Source organism: Nomascus leucogenys, chromosome 12 (genome assembly GCF_006542625.1).
Source record: "Nomascus leucogenys isolate Asia chromosome 12, Asia_NLE_v1, whole genome shotgun sequence".
In the NCBI taxonomy this organism is placed as follows: Eukaryota; Metazoa; Chordata; class Mammalia; order Primates; family Hylobatidae; genus Nomascus; species Nomascus leucogenys.
Genome location: NC_044392.1, coordinates 33878444 through 33898166, shown reverse-complemented (window position 1 = coordinate 33898166; position 19723 = coordinate 33878444). Strand labels below are relative to the sequence as shown.

The 19723-nt window shown below is 37.2% G+C and overlaps 1 protein-coding gene across 1 annotated transcript; it reads right to left on the bottom strand.

Annotated features, from left to right (window-relative positions):
- MPC2 (mitochondrial pyruvate carrier 2) lies at positions 1-19508 on the bottom strand. Its single transcript, XM_003258823.3, has 5 exons — positions 19037-19508; positions 7744-7784; positions 3805-3889; positions 3229-3340; positions 1-1627 (listed from the first exon to the last, which is right to left on the bottom strand). Exons 1-5 carry the CDS (start codon positions 19143-19145, stop codon positions 1591-1593), a joined length of 384 nt encoding a protein of 127 aa, XP_003258871.1. The 5' UTR covers positions 19146-19508; the 3' UTR covers positions 1-1590.
- Between the last annotated feature and the right edge of the window lie 215 nt (positions 19509-19723).

The window sequence follows — 19723 nt, the reverse complement described above, 5'->3', positions numbered from 1 at the left end:
CATATAAACTTTTAATAAACTTTTTTGTATCTATGTCATATTTCATAATGTTTTTCCTAAATGCTTAACCTAGGAAACACATGTGTGCACACCCATGCCAAACACACAAATGAATTTAACAGTGTGGTTTATGAAATGAAAGCAATAATAATTTGACTCTTCAGAACCTCTTCATTTTGGCCTATGTCAAGTTCTCTAATCTTTTCTCCTCGATGGTAGGCCGTGGTTAAGGGACAAATGATAAAGTACAAGGTTTTCAATTGCTAACTGCCAAATTTTCATAGGTTATAGTATTACTCAAAAAGTTGTTTTGTCTCGTTTCTTCAAATTTTGAAATAACTTGCTTTGCTGACTCATCTGACTATATTTTTAATGAGGACTGGCTTTATTAGCACTTTTAGAAAAAAAGCTCAGCACTCCACATTGAAAGCCAAATCAAATAGACAGTTAATAATTTGTAGTGTGGAGTAATGTATGCTCAGTCTCTCCTCACAACGGAGCCAAAGGTCACAAACATTTACAGAAAACCTACTTATGTCCCAGGTACTCTGCTAGGTACTTTCCTAACTTGTCTAAAGTCACAGCATAGGCTGGGTATGGTGGCTCATGCCTGTATTCCAGCACTTTGAGAGGACGAGGCGGGCAGATCACCTGAGCCCAGTTCGAGACCAGCCTGGGCAACATGACAAAACCCTACCTCTACAAAAATGCAAAAATTAGCCAGGTGTGGTGGTGTGTGCCCGTAGTCCCAGCTGCTCGGGAGGCTGAGGCAGAAGGATCGGTTGAGCCCAGGAGGTAGGGTTTGCAATGAGCCGAGATTGTGCCACTGCACTCCAGCCTGGGCCACACAGCGAGACCCTGTCTCAAAAAAAAAAAAAAAAAAGTCACGACATATAAGTCAGTCACAGAGCTGGGATTCAAATTCAGGTCTGTCTGAATATGGAGTGTTTTCTGCTACATTATCAGTTACTGAGGGTAATTGAAAAATTTAACACTTATCATGGACCAGGCACTATGTTAAAACATTATCTCATTAATCTTTACAATGATCCTATTTAAAAATCTGTAGCTGTAAAAGAATTTTACACAACTTTTATACAAAAATCATCAAGATTGTGCATGGCAAGTTAAAACGTTTTTAAATAGTTTGAGGTCATCTTGATAGTCATTCCACTACCCATTTCTCAGTCTCTTCAGCAAAATTTCCTTTCACTTATAGCTAGCTACCTGACCATCCTACACTAAATAAGCAGATAATTTAATCTTCCAACTTCTTGAATTTGTGTGTTCTTTTATGTACACATGCTGGCTGACTGGAACAGAAGGAGGCAGGGGGTATATATGAGCAAGTATGGTTTATTATGGATAAATGGTAGAAAAATGTTACTAATATCCATAGATAAGTTCCTTAAGTCATGTAGAGAGACCGTTATTAAAAGTTTGCTTTATTTTTCTATTGAATCAAGCACTAGCTACCAGTTACAGTGCCTTCCAAACACACAGTTAGCTTTGCTTTATCAATAACCAAATAATAAACTAGGTCCCAATGGTTTGCCCACATCTAGATTGTTCAGATGATCAGGAACTCTTTTATTTGTGTGCTTTAGCTTTTAGTTCTTGGTTGTATCTATAAAGAAAACAGAAAGAAAAATTATCATCAATAATAATAGATAAATTTATGGTAAGGAAAGAACGGAAAGCATACTCCATTTCTTCTTTCTTGGTGGTCAAGTAGCTATACAGTTATAAACAGAATCTTCCCAGGGGGCTTACAGGTAGAAACAGGCAGAAGGGAAAGGATTCAAAGAGTTCATTTGCATCTGGATTTTGTTTCAGATAATAAGATCACAGCTGCCAAAAACTTTTTTTTTTTTTTTTTTTTGAGATGGAGTCTCGCTCTGTCGCCCAGGCTGGAGTGTAGTGGCGCGATCTTGGCTCACTGCGAGCTCTGCCTCTGGGGTTCACGCCATTCTCCTGCTGCAGCCTCCCGAGTGCCTGCCACCACTCCTGGCTAATTTTTTGTATTTTTAGTAGAGATGGTGTTTCACCGTGTTAGCCAGGATGGTCTCAATCTCCTGACCTCGTGGTCTGCCTGCCTCGGCCTCCCAAAGTGCTGGGATTACAGGAGTGAGCCACCGTGCCTGGCCTGCCAGAAACTTTTAACAGCTTAGCTGACATATAGTTTCCTGTGCAAAAGTATTATTTTAATAAATATTCTCATTCTGGAATTCTACAAGAGTGTGACAAACTTGTGAACATATGTATAAAATTTAGTAAAATGTGGTCATCTAGAATTTTTAATTTATACTCACAAAGCACCTTTCCTAAGAATAGTATCAACAGGTAAAGTAAAATATACTAAAATAATCACTAAAGTAAAATATACTTCTAACCACTAAGGTAAAATATACTTCTGTGATGCAGGCAGGCTATTGGGTTAACAGCCTGTAAACACTTAAGTTCACTAAAGCTAAGGACCATTTCCTCAATTCTCAATCCAAAGAAGTAACCACAGAGCCATAGTCTTTCCTTCCCTTCTAGCATATCTTGGGCTTCATTTACTATTCCTCACAGCTTATAATGGAATGGAGAGTAGTATGAGCACAAGGAACTTATTCCATGAAGCCAACCATACCTCCTAGGTTTCTCAAAAGATCTTGATTTCAAATATTTGATCATAATGTCATTATCATAAATCACTGACAATATTAACTACTGAGTAAATAGTTTAAAAATTTCTAGTGCTCATGGAACACTTTCCAATGAAAGCAAAGACCTCACTCTAAATATCATTTCCAATACTACATAACAATACACTTAAGTTCCAATTTATTATATACAATAGAAAGTGATAAAAGGTTTACATAAGAAATTAATAAATCATAAACTGTATATGTTGTCTTAATAAAAGAGATTATGTGAGATGGTTAACCATCTAAATGATGCACAGTTAAATCTAAAAACTAGGTAACATACTGCTTAACTGATTTTAGCCAGTTAACTGGTTAACTGGTTAACTTATTTGTAAACCCCTAGACTTTTCTAGAAATGTTAAATTTCTACTTTAGGTACTTCTTGTCTTAGCATTATATATGAATCTTTAAAAAAAATTAGTGCCATCTCCAGCCTGGGCGACAGAGCGAGACCCCGTCTCAAAAAAAAAAAAAAAAATTAGTGCCATCTGCATAGTTTTTGAAACAGTTTTAAAAATATCTCTGGTAGGCTTACCTCCAAATACGAAAGAGCTGAGAGGCTCCTGCTGCCCCCACAAAGAAATTAACAGCAAACAGACTCCAATTTTTTGGAATAATTACAAGTGAGTATCTTGACCAAATAAACCCTGTTGAAACAAAATGTTACTTTAAAAAGCATACATACTGCTGCGATAACTTCAGTGAATACTTAATATTGAGTAAAGTAATTACAACAATAATGTAGGATGAAGGACAAAGAAATGCTATACTCTGAATTTTCAATAATGTTTCTGTAACTTAGTGTCACAGAAAAGACTCAATTCTTACATGAAAGAGGAATCTTTAGAGTAAAGTGACTATTAACTGTAATTTTCTTCCCACTTATAAAAATATGTTCATGGCAAAAACCTGAAAAACAAAAGCCCATTCAGATACTTATTCTTTCTGTGACTCCTCCATCCATAACTTAATAACTTCCCAGACATAATACTGTTAATTCCTTTGTGTGTGGGTATATTTCAAACACTAAGCCACTAAATAAACTGATATAAAACAAAACAAAAATCATTTATGTTCTACAAGAAACACAGAAGATATTTATTTAATTTACCTGTAGCCATCAAAACAGCAGATTGAGCTGTGCTAAGTTTTTCTGCAGGTCTGGCCATATCAGCCAATCCAGCACACACCAACCCCTACACATTAAGGCATAGAAAGAAAAAAAGTATCAAGAGTGTGGAGTAATAGTTTTAACCTTAAATCAAGCACAAAACATTTTTGAGATTTCCAGAAGTTAGCAGCTATAATTTTAGTATCCATTCATTAAGAAAATGTAGATTACAACAAAAAAAGCACAATGAATTAAAAAACTGCTTTTTGAACTAATTTTATTTTGTTAGGTACACTAAGCAGTCTCATATATCTGAAAGTCAGTAGTACATATATAGATAAGATATATATGTATGCATTATACGTACATATATATTTTGTTTTTTTTGTCTACCTATTTCACATATGAATTTATATACTCTTTATATATGTCAGGAACCACTAACCACTAGCATGGAAGATACCTGAAAGCTGTTAAGGTCATTTGTATAGATTCTTCCTTTGATGTTTTCTGCCAGTGTTATTATTTTTAAATTAAATAAAATTTTAGATTTGGGTTATATGTGCAGGTTTGTTAACATGGGTATATTGTGTGATGCTGAGGTTTGGGCTTCTAATGAATTATTTTTTAAAAGTATAAATATCAGAAAAACTGTTATCATTTTAGTTTTTTGGTTAGATCTTTTTTTTATTTTAGACAGTCTCGCTCTGTCACCCAGGTTAGAGTGCAATGGTGCGATCTAGGCTCACTGCAACCTCCGCCTCCCAGTTTCAAGCAATTCTCATGCCTCAGCATCCAAGTAGGTGGAATTACAGGCACGTGCCCCTATGCCTGGCTAATTTTTGTATTTTTAATAGAGATGGGGTTTCACCATGTTGGCCAGGCTGGTCTCAAACTCCTGACCTCAGGTGATCCGCCCGCCTCAGCCTCCCAAAGTGCCGGGATTACAGGCGTGAGCCACCATGCCCAGCCTTGGCTGTTAGACCGTTTTTCTTTAACATCAGCATATATATGGCGATTTCTCTTCTGTGTTTTTAACACTGTCTCTATTGCACTCATGCTTTTTTGCTCCCACCAGATGAGCTGTATTTTTACCAAGTCACTATGTTTGTCCCCAATCTGTTTATGCCAGTTTTACTTGTTAATGTAATTTATATGATTTAATAAATTGTTTTTTTTTTAAAAACTAAGCTGGGAATTATATAGGACGCACTGTAGTGTAATTTATCCAGGATAGAAAATGTGGAGCTCAAAAATCCATACACAAATAAAAGCTTTAGCTTTAAAAAAGACTGATTGTCAATGAATATATATTTATATCCTTAAGGTTAAAATAAAATATTTAAGGTACATAGGTATTTTGTTTTTAGGATTATCCACTTTGACCTTTATGATTAGTTATGTGGTTTCAACTAAAGTCGTTACAAAGGACTCTACTACAGTTATATGTTTGAAGGCATATGGTCTGAGAGTCTTAATGTTATAGAACATACGTGGCTTGCAGAAGCAACTGTTATGTGTCATGTATAGAATTCTACAGCTTAATTATCAAATACTCTGGGATAATAAAACACAGTAAGAGGTACATAAGGTAAGTATCTAATAGAAGAAGTCTCCCCACCAGAGAACAAAACACAGAAGTTTCTATTGCTATGCTGTCATCTGGAGACTATGATTTCAACATGTACTTAAAATAGATGTTCTTAAAGAGACAGATAGTCAAGAAGGCATTTATGAGTATATAATGCTGTCAATATTTCACAACAGTAATGAACCAGATCAAATAAACCCCAAAGCTATTGATAAAATCAATAAACTCCTAAACTGTGGTAAATTTGAGATCAAAGAGTCCCCTAAATTTATTGTGAATAGATGAAATCATTCAAACTCTTTTAATGATTGAATACTTCAGCAATCAATTCCACTATAAAGATATATTATTACTACGTAATTTTAAGTATAGGTAGGGAGAGAAGAAGGAAATGGTAATGTAACTTCCATTAGTATAGGGGGTTTTAGGATCTTTCCTCAACATGTAGATATGAAAAAAGAAAAAAAAAAACTGCTCCCTAGATCTCTGTAAAATACAGCTTCCAAATCACTTATATTCTAATCTTGTCACTTTATAGTTGAAGAGACAAAATGACAAAGAGACTAAACTTGCCCAAGGCCATAAGATTGAGTCATAGCCAATTCCAACTCTAACATTCTCAACCACTTGAATTTACAACTGAGTTTCTGAATTGTTCTGACCATTTTAAAAGTACATTTAAGAGAATTACAACAGCCCATCACTCAACAACAACAAAAAACAACTTGATTAAATTAAAAAACAGGCAAAGGACTTGAATAAATATCTCTCCAAAGAATATACACAACTGACCAATAAGTACAATAAGTATATGTTCAGCATGACTAATCATTAGGGAAGTGCAAATAAAAACAAGATATCTAACACCCATTAGGTGCCTATCATAAAAACAAAAACAAAAATGCTCCCCCATCAAAAGTAACAAGTGTTGGTGAGAACGTGGGGAAATTAGAACCCTTATGAATTGCTGGTAGAAATGCAAAATAATGTAGTTGCTGAGGAAAACAAAAAATATTAAGCAGAATTATCATATGATCTAGCAATTCAACTTGTGGGTGTATACTAAGAAGAATTAAAAGTATTGACTTAAACAGATACTTGCACATCAATGTTCATGGTAGCATTATTCACAACAGCAAAAATGTGGAAGCAAACCAATTGTCCGATCAACATATAGAAGAATAAACAAAATGTGGTAAATACATACAATGGAGTGCTATTCAGCCTTAAAAAGAAAGGAAACTGACACATGTGACAACATTAATGTACCTTGTAGACATTATGCTAGGGGAAATACGCCAACTACAAAAAGACAAATACATTTTGATTCCATTTACATGAGGTACTTGGAATAGTGAAATTCATAGAGACAGAAGGTAGAATGGTGGTTGCCAGGGACTAGGAGAAGGAGAATGGGGAATTATGGGTACAGAGTCTTACTTTTACAAGATAAAAAGGGTTCTGGAGATTGGTTAACAATGATGTAAATGTACTTAACACTGTACACTTTGAAAATGGTTCAGATAGTAAATTTTATATGTATTTTACCACATTAAAAAAAAAAGCCTACAGACCAGTGGTTTTCAAACTTTAGAGGGCATCAGAGAATCATCTGAAGAGGTTATGAAAACAGACCTCACTGGACACCACATCTAGAGTTTTAGATTTAGTAGGTCTGTGATGGGGCCTAACAAGTTCTCAAATGATGCCACTGCAGGTCCAGAGAGATGACACTTTGAGAAGCAGAGTTATAGACCCAAACTGGCCCTTTCAACATAAAATCAATGATTTGCTACAAACAGCCACCACAAATGTTTCTTTTCAGCTAAGTAAGAACTTTAAGAAAGAAAACTTTGGGGAAGAGTAAAAGCACTGGGTTTGGAGTCAGAAGTCCTAGGTTCTCTCATTTACCAAATGCTAATATTTATATTCAAATAAATCCATCTACTTTTTGAGACTAACTTTCCTCACCTGTATTTTGGTGTTAGTACCTTCAGTTCTCATACTAAATTAATAATAAAAGTTAACTTGGGGGTTCTAACTAGCTTAATGTTTTACTTAGTAATAAAATTTTAGAATGAAATTTCATGTCCATATGGCACACAATTTTAAGTTTTTTGATAACAAGTATGTTCCCAGAAGGCCTCTTATCTAAAGAGTTCAGAAAAACTAAGGTAGATAGTTGCTTTATATAGAAAATGATATGTCTGAGAATATTTGCTATGAAATCATCTAGAGGCATACCAAGAATATTCTAAAGTATATCCTTCATAAAAATTACTTCAAATTAGTAAATTCCTATTAAGGAATTTGTCTTTCAGTAGCTTCTGTAAAAACTCAAGACTTACCCATTTCATAATTGGAGCCCAGAAAAAAACTGTTCTGGGACCTGAAAAAAAAAAAGAAAAGAAAAATTCAGGAATAAACCAAATATATTATACATGTCTTTTAACAGCTGTCACCAAATTTTAAAAACCAAAGGATTTATCAATCTATTTTTAACCACTTTTACTATGCTTTTTGCATACTTTGTATTTCAGTTAACATTTAGAGAGGCACCACAGTATCACAATACAGTCGACCCTTGAATAACACAGGTTTGAACTACACAGGTTCAACTATATGCAAATTTTTTTCAGTAAATATACTGCCATATAAAAATATTTTAGGGAACCTTGATTCTAATGTACTTTCATACTAGTTTTACACTTAAGTAATACTCTCATCCCAAGTGAAAATGAACCCAGTGATAACACCCCATTTTTGTGCATTTTGGCTGAATTACTGTAAGAAATAGTTGGGTAATCTTAACATTAAGCAGCAAAATTTGAAAAATTTAAAAATGGCAGTTGCTTCCCTGCAACTTTTGCTTAGTATGCAGGTTTTGAAAAGTATCACCAGATACTGCAAACTACTTGCCTTTAGCCTTAAGTGATGGCAATGCTACACATTCTATCTTCCACAATTTAACATAGTCCTTGATATTTTTATCCCTCTCAAATGAATTCACAGTATTCTTACAGCAAAATTCATTAATTCAATGTCATTTAAAAATCTACCACAGTACATTTTACATATTTTACTCTAGTTATTTGTAAATCTATGTACCTATCAAGATTATGACTTCCTCGAAGCTAGTGGCTCAATATTATTCATACTTGTACCCCTCCTACCTAATAGAATGTAGAATATTAAATAAAAAGGAAAGTTAGCCAGTAGAGTTGGAAGCAGTTTATACTAATATTTATTACCCTAATATATAATATGTATGTGTATATATAATATAAAGATATACATATGCATGTATATATATATATACACATACAAATAACGTTTTTTTTTTTTTTGAGAGAGTCTCACTCTGTTGCCCAGGCTGGAGTGCAATGGCTCAATCTCAGCTCACTGCAACCTCCACCTCCCGGGTTCAAGTGATTCTCTTGCCTTAGCCTCCCAAGTAGCTGGGATTACAGGCGCCTGCCACCACACCTGGCTAATTTTTTGTATCTTTAATAGAGACAGGGTTTCACCATGTTGGCCAGGCTGGTCTCAAACTCCTGACCTCATGACCTGCCCGCCTCAGCCTCCCAAAATGCTGGGATTACAGGCGTGAGCCACCGTGCCCGGCCACAAATAACTTTTAAAGTACTTTAAAATCATAAGTTGTTTTTATCAGCCTGATACTTGATAAGTCTGGCTTATGCTTTTAATAGTTTTAAAATATGTTTGCTGATTTTCTAATTTAATCCTAAAGTCCTACAGCAATCTAAGTTTCATTTTCTCATTCTTCAGGGAAGCTGGGTATCATTAGAATAATTCTTCAAACACTAGAAAGAAGATCATGCCACAAACCTTTCCTTGTGGAAACTGAGTAGTTCCTTGTGGGCCTACTCAGCCCATTATAATGTTAAATTTTATTTTCTCACATACATCTGGTATCTAACCATTTTTACATTTTCTTGGGTACGTTCGAATTTTCCGTATTTTAAGTTGTAGAATAAATCTAAAAACAGTGCTGAAACAGCTGGTGAGAGAATGTAAACTATCAAGGAGTTCTAAATTTTGATGTTCTTACAACTGAGTGAAAAACCTATCTATATTCAGTTTCTGTTATCCAGTTCTCTAAGCAGTATTGTTCTGGGCACAGCCACCACACACATAGAACTCTAACCACATCTTTTTCTCTCTACAAGATAGAAAATAATCTAGTGTCTTCTTTGGTTAAGGCTGGAATTGAAGAAATTTTTACGAAGGGAAAAAGGGGAATATAAAAGAAAACATGAAGCCACTGAGTTTCAGAATATATAATTCTAATTTAACTAAATCTTAGCCCAGGTCAGCTGTTCTCAACCAGGAGTGTCCCCCCAGGGGAATTTTTAGTTGCCCCAACTGTGGTGCCCCAACTGCCGCAGATGCTGCTGCTGCTGCCGTCTAGTGGGTAGAGGCCTGGGAGGCTGTTAAACATCCTCCAATGCACAGGACAGCTGCTCCCAGAAAGAAGAGGGTTAAGAAATCCTGGCCTAAGGTGACTGATAAGCTAGGCATTCAACTAGTTTCATGCTATTTTATGGCTCTTCAGTTTATGCTGTCCCTTCTCAATATCCTGCTTAGTCTTTACCTAACTCCTATCCATCAGAAACTCATCTCAGGTTGCCTCTCCTCAAGGAAGCCTTAAAAAACAAACAAACAAAAAAACTCCAGGTTAGGCTAAATGCTCCTTCTCTTAACTACCAAAGCAGCCTATATATTCTTCTATCATTTTCTGTTAAAATGATTATTTATGCCTCTGTCACATTAACCCGAAGATAAGGTCCTTTTCTTAATCTTCCTTGACAAATAATAGGTATGTGCCAACAGAACTGAATTGGATCCACCATGTTCAGGATAGATGCTAATCAAAGATATTCAAACTTTCTGTCTGACCCAGATTTGCCTCGACACTGCTTCATCCTCAAGGCTGGAATTTGCTGTTTACTCATCTCTAGGGACATCAGGTTCCCTTTATGCCAAGGATATATTAGATTTCACTCATTAGTTACTCTACTCTTAGACCACGGCTCTCTTCCCCTGAGTCTGATGCCATAATGCATTAATCCTATAAGTCAGTCTTTTCAAACTCTCTGGAAATTTAGGGTGAGATTCTGGGATTCCTGTCATTATACCTGGTTCACTTTTCTTTGTCATACACAGTGTCTCTGGCTCATACGCAGTATCAATTACTAAGTTTAGTTTTTATCCTCGCATGGAGTTTTGCTTCATCAATCAAGAGTCAGTCCGTGTATTGTTTTAGTCTCTGGCTGAATGGGTGTTCATTTTTACTTTGAACTCTTCAGCAGACTTCTCTTGTTCTATTTGAAAGCTGAAGTTTCTGTCACCCCAAAATTGTTTTCCGAGTAAAGCCTCTAGATTATGGTTCCAAGCTTAAATGGTTGACAAGCTTAAATGGTTGATCCTTTGGGGTTAATGAATAGTCAATCTTTTCAGTAGGTTTGCCTGGTAACTAATTTACTAAACTGCCCGGAGCTAGGTAATAGTTTTACAATATTAACAGCAGCCCTTCCCCACCAAACCAAACAAGAACTGAAAAAACTTCAAACATCAAATTATGGTTGCTAGAACCTGGACTAAGAGAGGTATTTTAGTGAGTGAATAATTTTAAACTATGAAAACAAGCTCTAATTTTAGTTTAACAACTGCTATGTACTAAACAGAAAAATAGCAGTAGCCAATACATAAGGCCTTCTAAATTGCTAATTTTTCTGAGATACTAGAAGATGTGGACAAGTGACAAAAAAAATCAGTTTAATATCTACAAATGCAAACAAATAGTGTTTTCTTAACTGTTAAAAAAAAGGTCACACAATGGGTTAACAAAATTTTAAAGAAAACTTAACCCTTTCATTTTAGCTAATTAGCATTCAATTAACATTTTTTAGCTTTTTTTTCTGTAAGAATAAATAATATGTCAAATAAAGCTAGACAAGTAAATTTAAACATATATAAATCAGATACAGAGGCTGTCTTCCAGAAAACAGCAATTGATCAACAGTGGATATGGCAGCGAAAAAACATTCCAACTTACTTCAACATTTCTAAACATAAAGTTTTGACAAAACACAGCATTTAGAAATAGGTATCACTCAAATAGTGACAATACAATGTCACATGTGTCATTCTAGACCTGGAAAACACAGGCTTATGTTCTGTACAATGACACAGCTATTCTCATGGGAGAGCATAAAAATAGATAATTATGACACATGAAGTGATTATAATACCTTAATACTAGAATAAGCAGATGTATAAACTAACAGATACCTGGCTAACATACATTATGATAAATGAAATAACTTGATTAGGTGGAAAATTTGAACTGCTGAAAATATACTGAAGAAAAATCTCCTCATAAGACATTAATTTATAGCCCAAGATGAAGGAAATTGTCCACATCAGACAGACCATATATTCTTTTAGAAAAAGAATTAACACGTTTTCATCTTGTTTCTTCGAACAGTACTACCAGATGTTGAAGAAGGCCTCCAATGCTGACAATTTAGAAACATTAAACAAGTATTTAAAATGTCTATACATTTAGGCCAGGCGTGGTGGCTCACGCCTGTAATCCCAGCAGTTTGGGAGGCCAAGGTGGGCAGATCACCTGAGGTGGGGAGTTTGAGACCAGCCTGACCAACATGGAGAAACCTCATCTCTACTAAAAATACAAAATTAGCTGGGCATGGTGGCACATGCCTGTAATCTCAGCTGCTTGGGAAGGTTGAGGCAGGAGAATCACCAGACCCCAGGAGGCAGAGGTTGCAGTGAGCTGAGATTGCACCATTGCACTCCAGCCTGGGCAATAAGAGCGAAATTCCATCTCAAAAAAAGAAAAAAAAACTATACATTTTAAACTGTGAACTATTTTCAAGAATGAAAAATACAGACTATAAGGTATTTTGTGTTTTATTGCCTTATTTTTAAAGTGAAACTCATGTTTTTAAATTCAAACTTTTCATAGAATTTGAGAAATTCTACAAGTGAATATCATAAGCAAATAATAAGACAGACATTTTCAAATTAACAAATTTAGTTGCCTTGAACTTCAATGAACCTATTAAGAAACTGACATAAACTTCCTAATTTCCTTATTTGAGAGAAATTACTGTTAATAAAATATTACATGAATCCTACCCAGAAAGTAGGCCACCTATTGCATATATGATTCCCTCCCTAAGTAAAGACTTACTTTTTGGAACAGAATAGGTAATTTTTACTCTCAAGCACATATATACACTTACAAATACTGAATTGAGGTATTCACTATATCCCTCTGTGAAAAATAAAGTTTCTTATTGAATGCTAAGAGGTCATAAAATCACTACATTTCCCTACCTCTTCCCATCCCTTTCATGCCACTCCTTTATGGTTTGTTACTTTTTAACACCCCTCTTAATTCCTTACATTACACAAGTTCACCTGTTTGCTATCATGTGACAAACTAGATATAAATCCTTAGAATATGTAAAGGTTAATCTTTGACATGGATACTGACGGCCAAAAAAATCATTCATTTTTATTTGTGCCAAAGCTAGTTCTGATTTAACACTAAGAACAGGACTAAGCTACCATTTTAGAACCATATAATTTTAATATTTTCCACAATGCCCTGGAAATAGCTATCACTAAAATAGTACCCAAAACATCATGGGTAGATAATGTCTTTAAAAATGTTGACTGAAAATACACTTTGGTTTGAAATTCCAGAGTAAAGAACAGGTAAAGAGACTAAAATAGCTAAGATGCATCGTAGGGATGATACATTTTAAATTTACTTATTTCTTCAGGTACAAAGAATCGGTTACTTTTAGATTTAGAAAGACTGTTGAAATCATCTACTGTAGGCACTCATAAATCAGGCAAATGAGGCCCAGTAAACAAATTACTTGTTTAAAATAAATAATCCAGCAAGGATAAAAAACTAGATCCCTAAATCCTAATCTAACAATAATTATATGACTTTCCCCAATGAAATCTGAGTTTCCTGAAGGTTCTGAATGTAAGAAAAATCCTAAGAGAATACCAAATTATAGATTATTAGCTGGAAAAGACTTTAAGGAAAGTCCAAGCTCCCTCATTTTTATATGTGAAAAAGATGAGGCACTTACAAGTTAAGTAATTTGTCTTACACTCAGGAGAGTTCTGGATAGAGCAAGGACTAGAACACAGTTTCTTTGATCCTAGTCCTCTTTCTACTATACCATACTGCACTTTAAACATATTTCATTCTCTGTTATAAGCAAAATTAATATTTTTACATGACCTGGAAATGATAAACTATTTATAGCTTTTCTTAGGCCTTTCTTCTCCTTTAGCACATCTGCATAAACAGTTTTAATTTCTAAAAATTAGTTTAAAAGCAGGATAGCACACAAAAAATATGTTAAGTGTTGAACAACTGCATCAAGGATGATATTCCGCTCTGTCGCCCAGGCTGGATTGAGTGCAGTGGTGCGATCTTGGCTCACTGCAACCTCCGTCTTCCGGGTTCAAGCAATTCTCCTGCCTCACCCTCCAGAGTAGCTGGGATTACAGGTGTGCACCACCATGCCCAGCTAAATTTCGTATTTTTAGTAGAGACAGGGTATCACCATGTTGGCCAGGCTGGTCTCGAACTCCTGACTTCAGGTGATGCACACGCCTCGGCCTCCCAAAGTGCTGGGATTACAGGTGTGAGCCACCGCGCCCAGCTGATATTCCTTTTAATGAACTCTTCTGAGAATACAAACTCTGTGTGGGTGGGTTTTGTTATTTTATCCACTGATTTATCCTGAGTGCCAGAACAGTGTCTAATATACAATAGGCCCTCAATAAATAGTGAATAATTCAATTTTCTTGGTAGCTGATTGTTTGAAGATATTCTATTTTTCACCAATATTTTACAACTGTATTTGAAATTCTAATTTTACATCTATTTTAGTTATCTCTTAACTTTTATTTAAATAAGTTATTACTTTAAAAAAAGTATGTATATTTAGTGTAAATATTTAAACAATATATTATACACAAGAATATAAATGGACATATATTAATATCTTAGACTAGCATTAAGACTCTTCACTGACAATCTGTGGCAACAAAATAAGTTCTATTAGAGATGCTAAAGAACTGTGCAATTCAAACTATGTAGGTATGTACACTGATTATTTGATCCACATTTGATTTTATTTACATATAATAGAACAATATATATTTGCACTAAGCTGTATTTATCTATTGTAACATCAATTCTCTTAGCATTGAATATAAAATTTTTATGATACAGATATTTCCTTATAAACACTGATAACATTGGTTCATTTAGTTTATTTTTATTTAAAAAGAAATACCCTCTAGGTCTTTAAAATTAAACAAGCTAATTATCTAGGAAAAATGCAAAATTATTCTTATTTAGACTCTAAAGTAACTTTTCCCATGAGTCTTCAGTTGAGAATGATATTCTCAGCACCAGCACACTAAGCACTCCAACGAGTTTCACAGAACTATTTTTTCAAAAGCTCTTCCACGTAAGCCAAAATGTAATTCAGTAAAAGGAGAGCTGCAATGCGTTAAAATGATATGGTTCAGATAGCTGTTTTTGGGGCTAACTTCACCAAAGGATAGTTTTTAGACTCTTTAGAGCTGTGGTCTTCCAGCTCCTTTTGAACATATGCCCTATCAGTAAAAAACAATTTGAGCATATATCCTCTTTATAAATCATTTATATATTTATAAATTATATAGAATTACTGCACTAATATATTTTTGTATTACAGAATGTATATGCAATGAAAAATTTAAGTGGATAAAATAACAGTAAACGTTACTAGAAGTTCTATAATTTTCTTCCTACATTCCAGTGTTTCATTGTGTGTACCCCTTGGGATGACTCACCCCATTTTGGAACTCACAAATACAAATAAATGACACTCCTCCACTGATAATTTTTTGTTTTCCTTAACTAAGCTTTTAAGAAAACATTGGGGCCGGGTGTGGTTGCTCACACCTGTAATCCCAGCACTTTGGGAGGCCAAGGCAGGTGGATCACCTGAGGTCAGGAGTTTGAGACCAGCCTGGCCAACATGGGGAAACCCCGTCTCTACTAAAAACACAAAAATTAGCTGGGCATGGTGGCACGCGCCTGTAATCCCAGCTACTCAGGAGGCTGAGGCAGGAGAATCGCTTGAACCCAGGAGGCCAAAGTTGCAGTGAGCCCAGATCACGCCACTGCACTCCAACCTAGGGAACAGAGCAAGACTCTGTCTCAAAAAAAAAAAAAAAAAAAGAAAAGAAAAGAAAAGAAAAAATAACACTGGGCAAAATAACTTCAAGGTTATTTCTCTGACAAACACTGGAGTACAGCTATGCAACTGGCTAGGGTGGAGTCACATATTTTTATAGTCAGGTGGGGGATAATGCAGGGACTGACATCCTTTTTGTGAGTTGAGGAACTTGACCAGGACACACATTTGGCTAGAACTCTATTCCTTCTCTACAGAGGCAGATCATGACATGCCAGCAACAACACATAGGCAAATGGATAATGAGAGCCTCAAAATTCTGGGTCACAGGTCAGAGATGCAATACTGTAACTAAAATATATATCTATACATAAAAACACATTTTTTTTTTTTTTTTTTTTTTGAGATGGAGTCTCACTCTATTGCCAGGCTGGAGTGCAATGGCGCGATCTTGGCTAACTGCAACCTTCACCTCCTGGTTTCAAGTGATTCTCCCGCCTCAGCCTCCCAAGTAGCTGAGATTACAGGCACCCGCCACTATGCCCGGCTAATTTTTGTATTTTAGTAGAGATAGGGTTTCACCATGTTGGTCAGGCTGGTCTCGAACTCCTGATCTCAGGTGATCCACCCACCTCAGCCTCCCAAAGTGCTGGGATTACAGGTGTGAGCCACCGCGCCTGGCTAAAAACACATTCTTGTTACCTGTTGAGACATACAGTGTCAGTGATAAAATTAAATCTCAAAAATCTAGAATCAGCAATGTATGATTTCCAACTGTTAATACTGTAGCATTTCATATCATTTAATAAACTCCTTGTAGGTGAATCTAGACAAATGTTTCAATGATAATTCAATAACAAACACTGTTAGGCAAAATAGTATGCAAAATCCTTGAATATTCACTCTGGATAACTCTTAAGACCATAATCAGTGTTTCCTTAGAGTTTATTCAATACTCATCAGTCAACATATTTTTCAAGCTCCTCCATTTCTACACTGGTGTGCCTCCAACTTGTCCATCATAAATAATTCTGCTGTAACAGATATCCTTACTCTGTATGTTGTTCAAATCTTAGAACTGACAGTTATTGAGAGTCTAAGTGCAAACCCTGTGCTACATGTTTTGGAGATATTAGATCATCTGATTTTCACAACAATCCTGAAATGATTACAATTACTCCCATTTTATAGATGAGATAACTAAGCCAGGAATTTAGGGTCAAGGTCACACAGCCAAGACTGAAACGTAGGTCTATTTCCCTTCAAAGCGTAGCTCCTTTTACTACACTGAAAAAGGGGGTTAAAATAACTGAACGAATCCATAGATTTTCAGATGAAATGCACATCCTGCAAGTGAAAGGTAATCCCTCTTCATTCTGAAAGCTGAGTAGTATTTTTTTTTTTTTTTTTTTTTCTGAGACGGAGTCTTGCTCTGTCGCCCAGGCTAGAGTGCAGTGGCGCGATCTCGGCTCACTGCAAGCTCCGCCTCCCGGGTTCACGCCATTCTCCTGCCTCAGCCTCCCGAGTAGCTGGGACTACAGGCGCCCGCCAACACGCCCGGCTAATTTTTTTGTATTTTTAGTAGAGACGGGGTTTCACCGTGTTAGCCAGGATGGTCTCGATCTCCTGATCTCGTGATCCGCCCGCCTCGGCCTCCCAAAGTGCTGGGATTACAGGCTTGAGCTACCGCGCCCGGCCTTAAAGCTGAGTAGTATTTTAAGCAGTAATTACAAGTGGCTAAAAACTAGAGCCTAGGAAAGGATCAAGGTAAGACTACCCTCCAATTTTGTATTAAGTAGTTTAAAATTACTCTTACTCTGCCATGCCCTTATCCTACAGCTAAAACACAAAGCTTATGAGGGTCAGGGTTGACTTCACATTCAGTTGACTCTGTAAAGCCCAGATTATTACAAAAAGCATAGCTCAACCCTCCTTCCCGAAAATCTTTGCCACAAAACACAGCATAATTCCAAAAAAATTGAATGTTAAAATACTCTCCGCTAGGAGAGTAGACGGCTTCACTTGAAGGGAAGGGGTTGGGGCTGTGGATGCCTCTAGTGGCAGTTGTCAGAGGGCCTCTAAAAGGTCCGTGTTAAAATAACTAAAAGGCAAATAAACACTTTTTAAATCAGTAACAAACTGTCCTTAATGATCGGTTTTATAATGGGTTCAATATTGCAGTAAATAATATTAAGGGTTAAAGTATAATCCAGATGTTCAATTCATTCCATTATCAAACTGGAAATCACATTTAGTAACCAGTTCAGACTCCAGAGAGCTGGTTCATAATCAGATAATGGGGGAACTAGACAACTTTCCTAATGATACCAACTGCAGAATACAGATTTTAACTGCATAGGAGAAAAAAAGCCACTTTTCGGGTAGCACGTCAGTCTTTCAATTTACAACACATTTTCTAGTTTGCCAAGTCTTAGGCTTGAAATAGACCTCAGAATATATCTGATGTTTAGCCTCTAGCCTAATAAGTATTATTACAACTCACTTTATAGAAGAGGTAACAGAATTCTAGATCTTTAATAAAGGGATTGGAATCTTTCAGTTTCTTACAGAGTTTTTGTTTTTTTCAACCACAAGAACACAGTTTTCCAGTAGGCCAAGAGAGATGTAACGTTTACTGAGGATTTACAAAGAGTCAAGCACATATGTTATCTGTCATTCTCGCAGACCGCATATTACACAGAGATCTAGGCTTTTGCTCAAGGTCACAACAATAATAAGTGGTAGAAGAGAATGATATCCAGGTCTGTCCACACAAAAAGCTCTGGGTAGAGCTTGTTCAACAATTTCATAAATAAGGATAGACTTAAAGAAACACACTGGATCTATGGGATGAGAAATGACACTGACTCAAGCCTGGATGAAGTAAACATGCAGTTTGCGGGAGGGCTCAGTCTGCAAGCCTCTGCCAGCAGAAGCTGAAGAAAGTGACCTTTACTCCAAACCCTACAGTGCGACAAACCACCCATCCAGCTCTGCCTAGCGTGGGTTAATATGCCACAATTTGAAAAGAGAAAGAGAATGAGTGTTCCATGGTGGCCCCGGACACTGGTGGCCGCAGAAGTTGAGAAGGCTCAAATTTGGAGATCAGCTTTGGGTTGGAGTCGTGCGTAAGGGAGCGGACGTCACATAGGTGGGCAAGGGAGCTGACTTGAGATACGCTGGCTTAGGAAGAGATGTTGCAGGAGAGAGGGTGAAATGCACAGGCTAGGAGAGTAGACGGCTTCACTTGAAGGGAAGGGGTTGGGGCTGTGGATGCCTCTAGTGGCAGTTGTCAGAGGGCCTCTAAAAGGTCCGTTTTAGAGGAAGCGAGAAGGAAGGTCTCGATAAGGAGCCATTCGGGGTCCATTACCTGCTGGATGGTTGTACAACGGCCTCAATTTCTCGGGCAGCATCAGCTCCACTTTATCGAGGAGCCGGTGGTAGGTGGCCCGCAGGCCTCGGGCACCGGCGGCCGACATCGCCGCCGAGGGATCGTTGGCAGCCGGGTGGGAGCGTGGCTGTGTTCTCGTCCCTGGCTGACAACGAAGGGGAGCTAGTCACTTCTCCTGCCACGACGACTCGCGTCCGCCTCTCGCCTGGAGTGCCCTTCCCGCGGCTTTCCCTGCCCCGCTGTGAACCAAAAAGCTGCGGCCCGCGCCCCGCGAAGGTTGAGGGGGCGGAGGCTGCAGACAGCCAGCCCCTGGTCCGCCTCCGGCCCCCGGCAGCGGAGAGGGAGGAGGAGCCATGGCAACAGGTGCCAAAATAATCACCTCACCGAGTCCGCCCAGCGCCCTGCTGGCAGCGCGCTTGCGCAGGCAGAGCTGCCCGCCATGATTGGCCCGCCCCGAGGCGCGGGCGGGGTCGAGCGGAAACCTCCTCCTTCTCCCCATGCCCTCGAGGCCATGTTGGAGAAGGGAAAGTGAAGCTGCGCTGGCTCTACTGCCCGTTCACTTTGATTAAGCAGGCCCGTAGTTAAAATGGGCTTTTCGGGCCTTCAGTGCCTAAAGATGATGCCGCACAATTCTCTTGCTTCTTTTGACTGGAGACTCGTGAGCGA

Bases quoted from the DNA above. Each gene is read 5' to 3' on its own strand.
- MPC2 (XM_003258823.3), bottom strand. From the start codon at position 19,145: ATGTCGGCCGCCGGTGCCCGAGGCCTGCGGGCCACCTACCACCGGCTC. The intron at 7,785-19,036 runs GTAATGGACCCC...TTTTTTTTTCAG, and splicing joins GTTGTACAACCATCCAGCAG to GTCCCAGAACAGTTTTTTTC. The intron at 3,341-3,804 runs GTAAATTAAATA...TTGTTTCAACAG, and splicing joins TGCTGTTTTGATGGCTACAG to GGTTTATTTGGTCAAGATAC.